Genomic DNA, 8,100 nt, shown 5'->3' with positions numbered 1-8,100 from the left:
TATGTGCATATTTCAAGCCACGTTTCCAGTGGCTACCATTAGAGTACCTTCATCAATCTAGGAAACTTCACCTGCATCTGCTGTCTGTGTGGCTCTGTAGAGGACTGTGTGAAACTGTGAAACAATTCACTTTGTCTTCCATTATGGCAGTCCACAGACGCAAGGGAATCGACAGTGAAGTGAAGGGACAGTCGATGGGAGAGAAAGACACAGAGTGAGACAAATAAAAAAGCCTGTAAGTCCTAACAGCTGTTTTTGTGTGCCCCTCCCTGATGATTTTGACAGCGAATCATTCATAAGTTCAAAAAATAGTTTATTTTATGAAAAAACTGCCCCCTCACATGTTTTAACATTTTATACAGCATCCCCTTTCTTGGACTCAGGGTTCTATATAGTTCACACATTCATAGATATGGCCCATTTATATTACTGTATAAATACTACAAAATGGCTCATTCTGAGTTTAAAACATGTTTTTGTACTGATACAATAAAACAATGGCTCCTGCAAGGACATGCCATTTCACAAAACACAGGAAAAACTGGAGTTAATACATGTTATAATGCTAAAAGCAATATTGTAATAATATACAAGTTAACACACTGACAGCAACAGCCATCAGTAACAGTTTCAAAAAAGAGAATCATTTAGTGCACAGACTCTCAGGCCTCTCAAGGATAATCTGTAGTGTGAAGTCTCTGCCTTCACCTGTCCATCCAGCAGTGTGTTGTGTGTTATTCAATGCCTTTCTCTCTCAGCAGCTTTCTCACCGTCTTCAGGTAGTCAGGATCTGGGTAGCCACCGCTTAAAGAGCACAAATTACACACAGACCATGAATTTATTACAGTGAGTGCGATTGGTTCTCAGAATGTGTCTGTCATGCTGCCCTTTGGAAGCACAACAAATATTCATGCCCTGGGCCCACACATTTTAAATACAAATTCAAATACTGGTGAAATTATCAGCAATATCAAATAAAATTGTATTCATTAGATTAACAAAGTGTTATTTCAAAATAGTTTAGCTTTGCCCAGCATGCTAGAGTTAGAATGACCCAACGCATGATGTTCGGCTTGCGTCGGGTATGGCAGTTTGAGATGGTGCTTCAACTCTGTTTTTGTGAAAATATAGAAAAATAAAAAGAATGGAACTAGTGTCTTTGTAGTGCTAGTTCTTGTTCAGTGCTGGGCTTTACTATTAAAATGACAATGCATAAACACAACACAGGCTTTGTCAGGAGGTAAATATCCATGTAGCCTAACTAAAAATAGTGGACATCCAACTAATTTTGTTATTATAAAAGATCAAAACTGTGACAAACATGCAGGGAATTCAGGGCGATGGAAGCCTCTCCATGGTTCACACTGGACATGGAACACCTGAAAAAATGTGCAATTGTTTTGTGGAGCGCCAGCTGCTTCCTTTTGGGACCCATGTTGAGCTATCAGATTGCTCACACTGGAAATGCTGCGATTCCAACCACACAGAGGCTAATGATCATCATTTATAGTTTCATTATCTGGTCTATTTTTTCTGTGAGCAAATCTGGCAGAAAAATGCATTACTCTATAATGAATGATATTAGATCTGATATAAATTATCTGATTGTAATAAATTCTAAAATATGCCTGAGTGCTTCAACAATGCTTGTCAGTTGTGTATAAATAGATGAAAGACAGGCAGACATATAGATACGCACACACAGACCTCCAGACAGACACTGCAAAATGTTCTGTGATACTTTGTTGTCACGTGTTGATGCTTTGTCAGCGGATATCCACGTCTACATATTATGCTCTAAGTATCCTTCAGCATTTACTGTTGATGTTCTGGGATGCCGCTACCATGATGTCAACACAAGCACATGGCAACCAATGCTGGGAGGTCAACAAACCACATGCTGGCACAGATGGTTGGGATCAGGAGAAGAAGGCACATAGTAAAGTGTAGAAACATCAGGTTCAGACAGGAAGCCAACACACCTGCATGAAAGTCTGGGGTTTGTTGGATCCATTTACCACCCGTTCTGCCTGCCCTATAGGTGCCTTCACGGTTATTATGTTATGACATTATCGGCAGCATCTTGCTATATATTGCGCACGTGACGGGTTCTGTCTGACTGCATTGCTGACTCAAGTGATGCTGCCCATCTGCATATCCAGCTGCCGTGGCAGGTCCCATCCGGCCATCTATCGGCATAACACCACAACAGGTTCTGTCTGGCTACATTCTCAGCTGACGACATCCAGTGGCGTATCACGTGGATACGAAAGGTGGCTTTTGGTGATGGGATATCATGCAGAAAGCACAGCAAAAGCAGCATTATTGGACAACTTTGGAATAAGAACGGGCTGGACACATGGCATGATAAATGCATTAATTGTAATAATATTTCAAAGTTGCAGATGAAAACAAACTTTAAATTTCAGCCTTTCTCAGTGTCCCTCCCATGTTGAGGCCCTGGGTGCTGCTGGGGACTGGGTGTTTCATTGACACGGACATTCTTTGCAGATCATTTCATTTAAAAAGAGACAGACTTATATTACTCACCTTCAATCTTCCAAAGTAGGCTACTTGTGTATAATTTTTAGAGTTGATATCATATGTTATTGAGTCAGTATTTGGCAGTTTTCAGTAGCTAACATGAGGAAACAGTGGTTGTAATATTAACTCACGCTCTGCTCCCTCCGTCTGTTTGTGTTTTTAGGGGGATGGAGGCTGCAGTAACCATATCTTCTCCATCTTTATTGGTGGAGACAGTGAACAGGAGCTGATGGTTAAAGGCCTTCTCCAGCAGCTTGACAACCTTCCAGCCCTCACGGTTTTCAGGCAGGTAAGCACAGAGCCGCAGCCCTGTGTAAGGCTGGCCAGAATGAGGGTGTTTGTCCTGCAGGAAGAGAGGTTAGCTTTTAGTGGCTCAGTGAACAGCAACGCCTCCTTCGCATTCTGTTTACATACCATTCATTTGCTCTGACTACATGAGGGAAACATAATTGCTGAGTCACAATGTTTCACTCCCACTATAGAGGTACAGCATGGATACTCAACCTGCTTTGCCCCCATACGTGTTTCTAGGGTTTTAGGACATTATTCGGATTTTAGGATTTTTTTTTTTTTTTTATAATTTTAGGACATTTCTAGGATTTTACAGTGTATGTAGGATTTATGATGTTTCTACATTTTTCGGACAACTCATAGGATTTTAGAATATGTCTGGGATTTTAAAATATAATAGATTTTAGGACCTTTCCAGGATTTAAGGATGTTTCAGAGATTTTAGAACACTTCAGAGACTTTGGGACGTTTCATGGATTTTAGGACAAAGCAAAGCATCAGTGGCGGTAATACCGGTATAAAAGATAGAAAATTCCCCTCCGTAAATTATCATCAGCAGAGGATATATTTTGTAGCAGCAATAGTAGTAGCAATGCACAGAATACTGTGAATTTTTTAAATGAAATTAATATGTGCATGAATGTAAAAACTGATTGTATGTAAAATATTATGAGTAGTTTTAACACTTTCAGGTATTTCAGTCAGATCACCTCCCACAGAGTGAACTCTGTGTTGCTTCAGTGTTCAGCAGTTCCTCCAGTAGATAACCGGACTAACCAGATGATCAGCTTCTCTCGTGGAAGGAATGCTCGCTGTAAAAACCTGCACTCTACTCTGAGCTCCAGTGTCTGTCATCCAAATCAAAATGTACTCATACTTAATATTTCTGCTCCTGTTGGAGGGTTCTCACCTTTTACACAAATGCTTTTTAAGGTTGTTTTAAGTGTGTTTGTTTGTTTTGATGGTTCTGAAAATTATGAATTTATGCTTTTGAATACCAATGTTATAAGGACGTACAGCACATGGTTTCTCAACATATCCCCTCCAGCAGGGTTTTTTGTGCCAGCCCTACTGTACCCATTATTTTTAGTTTAACCCTTTGAAACCTAGGCAAATAGGCTTTATTCCTTTCAAAAACATGGGGAAAAGACCATGAGTAACTTTAGAAGAAATGACCCGGAAATTAGCAAGAAATTGGAAAACAAACAAGTAAAACAAATAAAAAAAGGAAATCACCTGAACAAATGTAATATAATATAAAAATATTTTTAAATATCTAATTATGGTTGTTTTAAATACAACTCTCTAGATTTTTTTCCCCTAGCCTTTATAAAATTATTTTTCAGCATTAACATTTTTTTTTGCAATTTGTGGAAGATTTCTTACCAAACAACTTACTGCCTTTTTCAAAATGTTTTTTGAAAGCCATCAAACCAATGTGCTCAGGGTTGTAAGATTGAACTACTTTTGAAAGGTGTCTAAAGGAAGCAAAATAGAAACATACGATATCAATCCAGGTTTAAACGGGATATAAATAAAGTCCCAAATACTTGGAATATTTTTTCTGTCATCCAAACAAGTTGTTGTGTACAAAACGGTTTTCTTTCCCACACTAATAATCTTAACCTCATTTGAGCAGTGATTTCCATTGAATTCCTGGGAATGTGCATATACAAACAAACCGGAAGCAAGTCATCAGCAGATATTAAGAGTGGATCCACTTCAAATTAGACTTTAAATAGATTAACAGTGTGGTTTTCACCAAGCTTACTGTCTGTATTCCATCTGGGAATACGAAGTTTATCTGCACGGTGTTCACATAAGGGAATCCTGGCAGGTCTCTGTGGAGGATCACCCAGGTCATCTTGCCCTCTGGCTGGCAGCCACTCTGTACTCTGTAGAGTCCGTTCACCTCTCCATTAGCTGCACAGACGACAGGACACTTTCACTCACATTCTTCAGATGTGACCATAAGATTATGGAAAGATTGACATAAGAGTGGAGTGCATGTGTGTGAGGACCTTGTTGTACCAGTGATGGAGGACCGTGGCCCCGCAGGTAGCGGTTACAGTGGAGTTTGTCACTGCTCTGAGCAGAGCCCATACTGGGAGACAGTAGACAAACACAGAGAGAGGGAAAAGTATCAAAATCACTGACTGATTACCAAGTACCCAATATCAAATCACTGAACAACCAGCCCACTCTCATTACGAAGTCATCAAATATCACCGTTTTGACAGACATTTTAGCGTAAGATACTGATGCCAAAAGCCACATTTGCGGCAGTACGATACACTGTTGGGTGCTGTCAGTTTGTAACATGGTCGAATGGAACCTTTCATGGTATTATGATACGCCACTGGTTGGCCAGACCAATGGCGTGGCTGTATGATAACGCATCTATCATCTATAAAAACAAATTGAATTGCGTATAGTTTAGAAGTTTTGATTTTAAACCTGACACCTTTTTGTTGCACAATGTGAAGCAGTAATCAGTTAAAGACTGTGGACTTGCTGAGTAACACATTAGACAAAGGGTTTAATTTGGTCACATGACTGCTGGAGATTCACACCCTGATATGACACTTAGGTCAAAGGTCACAGGACAGAGAGTTGTTAAGAGTGTCATGACTGAAGGTGTGAATTGCTGTGTGAAACTATGGACTCCTTTCCCTGTGTTCACAGCTCTGCAGCAGACAAGTATGCCTTTCTGTGTGTGTTGTCTGTGGGCTTTACTTTTGGTGCATCACAAAGGGGTAGTTTTAGTTTTTCAACCTTTCATGGTAAATGCCAATGAAGTTTTTTTTAATTTTGTTACTTGCATGTTCTGCCCCTTTTAATTTACATTATTAATTTATCTTATTTCTGTCTTATTGCTACCTTGTTATCTTCTGCTTTACTGAAAAGCATTATAACATTGTTAAGAAAGTGCTATTATTATTATTATTATTATTATTATTATTATTATTATTATTATTATTATTATTATTATTATTATCACACATTATATACACAATATAAAGTGATATTAGGTAAAATGCTGAAAAGTCTAACAGAGAATTCAGATATACTCTCTTCTTCTCTCCTTCTGAAACACCTAAAGAGGATGTTTTCAAAACTGTTGCCACAAATGATAAAGATGGCTAATGACACCAATAAAATCCAAGGTGGTTTTTAGGGCCTGTTTCCATTTTTTTTGTTTATTTTTTTCTTAGCATCCTTTTTCAATGTTCTCTATATGAGGAACTGGCGTATGTGGCTGCATGACAATAAAAAGCTAGTGCCCAGCCTCTGTCAACAGAGTTCTACGCCTTTTATTGTGATATGATTCTCATTGAAAATCTCTGATGTTTTCATAAAGGCACGGGTAATGTCACCGTCGCTCCTTTAGCTAGGCTACTGTCACACAACAGACAGACAGGCTCTTTTTTTGGCAGCAGATTGGTAGGTGAACACTGGTTTTTGCTGGTGAGTGCTGTGCTTTTATCACTGTACCATTGTAAGCTGGTTGTTTCCTGTGTAGTCAACCATTTGAAACCTGAACAAATTAGCTAGCTTGATTTAAATTTCAAAAAAGCAACTAATGAAGAGATTAACAATAAATTAGTAAAAATAAAAAAAATAATAAAAAAATAACAAACTTGCATGAAAAGTAGTACAATAAATAAATTAAAAAAAAAAAAAAACAAATAAATAATAAAAAAAAAAAGGGAGGGAAAAATCAACAAAACAAACAAAGGAAGGAAAAAAAAAAAGGAAAGGAAAGGAAAGGAAAGGAAAGGAAAGGAAAGGAAAGGAACAAGGAAATTACCTGAAAAGATGCTTAAAATTACATTAGTTAGAATTTTAAATCTAACTATATCATATTAAAAAAATTATGAAGATAGTTCTGGACATGGTAGCTTAAATCTACTAATTTCTTGCAATTTCCAGGCAATTTCTCATCAAATGGCTCATTGCCTTTATCCACATGTTTTTGACAGAAATCAAACCAATCAGGGTACAAAGGTTGAAATACTTGTGAAAGTTGTGTGAATGCAGCACGAGAGAATTGATGCTGATTCTAAAGTAGGTCATGTTAGCTTCCTAGCTGTTGTTAATGTTGAGATATCGCTGTCATAGAAACAAAGCCCACATACAGTGTGTCATTTAAAAACAAAAAAAAAGTGCTCTGGAAGCACTCTTTTTTGAAGTGCATGCCAGCACCATGCCACCACTTTTCTGTTGGAGAAAAACAATGTGCACACAGGCCCTTACTGGATTAAATTCATGTGACGGTTGAGACTGAAATGTTTGGAAATAATCTGGTCAGTCAGGTTGAACTCTTGAGTCCTGAAGACGCAAAGACTACACAAATCAGGAAAATCAAACAAATGTGCTTGTAAACATGATGCTGAAATCTTTTTTGTTTTTAAATTTGCTGCCAAACATTCTGCATGTCCTGTTCTAAAAGAGCAGCTCTGTCGTGGTTTGGAATGAAACCTTGTACTGAGCACTCTGACTACACAACACGGGTTCGGCTGACACAACGCAGACAAACAACTTGTCTAAACAAGTCTAATCATTACAGTAAAGCTGATCAACAGTGTGCACTTGTTACTGTCATCAGTACCTGCTGAAATGCTCCTCTTCTCCACACGTTAGTAAGGTTTTCTGCTTTTCTTCTGTCTGCCTCACGTGCAGTCCCGCAGCTGAGATGTCTGCTCAGCTCATGATGACATCAGTGAGGTACAGAGACAGAGACAGAGGGAAGAGGGAGAGAGAGGGCGTGTTGAGTTGCAGGGTTGTGGTGCATTGCTGAGTGATCTGTGAACTGGTGTAACAGCTCTGACAGTGTGTGTGTGTGTGTGTGTGTGTGTGTGTGTGTGTGTGTGTGTGTGTGTGTGCGGGTGTGTGAGAGAGACAGAGAGAGACAGAAAGAAAGCATGAGAGTAGTATTTATGCAGCAGTTGTGAGTGAGATAGCACATTAACACAAGACAAGTACAGCAGCAGCAGCAAACATACACACACACACACTTTTGTGTATTTGCTTATCAAACACACACAGAACTTTCACCAAGGAGACCGCATAACCACATAACATAGCTAATGACACATAACATACTCATCACATGACATACTTGTAAACCTACTGTTAAATAAAAACATTTTTTAACCCAAACCATGATATTTTCCTAAACCTCTCAACAAACCAAACGTGATTTTTTTGATTGACACGAATACTGACACATCAAAAACTGATGCCAGAGGGGTACTTAGAGTG

General features: G+C 38.7%; 1 protein-coding gene across 1 annotated transcript; it reads right to left on the bottom strand.

Annotated features, from left to right (window-relative positions):
* Nucleotides 1–296: 296 nt before the first annotated feature.
* On the bottom strand, nt 297–7,538 carry dtx3l1 (deltex E3 ubiquitin ligase 3L1). The gene is made up of 5 exons (XM_042510726.1): nt 7,448–7,538; nt 4,857–4,939; nt 4,607–4,758; nt 2,676–2,887; nt 297–804 (listed from the first exon to the last, which is right to left on the bottom strand). Exons 2-5 carry the CDS (start codon nt 4,936–4,938, stop codon nt 735–737), a joined length of 516 nt encoding a protein of 171 aa, XP_042366660.1. The 5' UTR covers nt 4,939; nt 7,448–7,538; the 3' UTR covers nt 297–734.
* Nucleotides 7,539–8,100: the final 562 nt, after the last annotated feature.

This window comes from Plectropomus leopardus, chromosome 21 (assembly GCF_008729295.1).
Source record: "Plectropomus leopardus isolate mb chromosome 21, YSFRI_Pleo_2.0, whole genome shotgun sequence".
In the NCBI taxonomy this organism is placed as follows: Eukaryota; Metazoa; Chordata; class Actinopteri; order Perciformes; family Serranidae; genus Plectropomus; species Plectropomus leopardus.
This window is presented reverse-complemented; position numbering and strand designations above follow the sequence as displayed.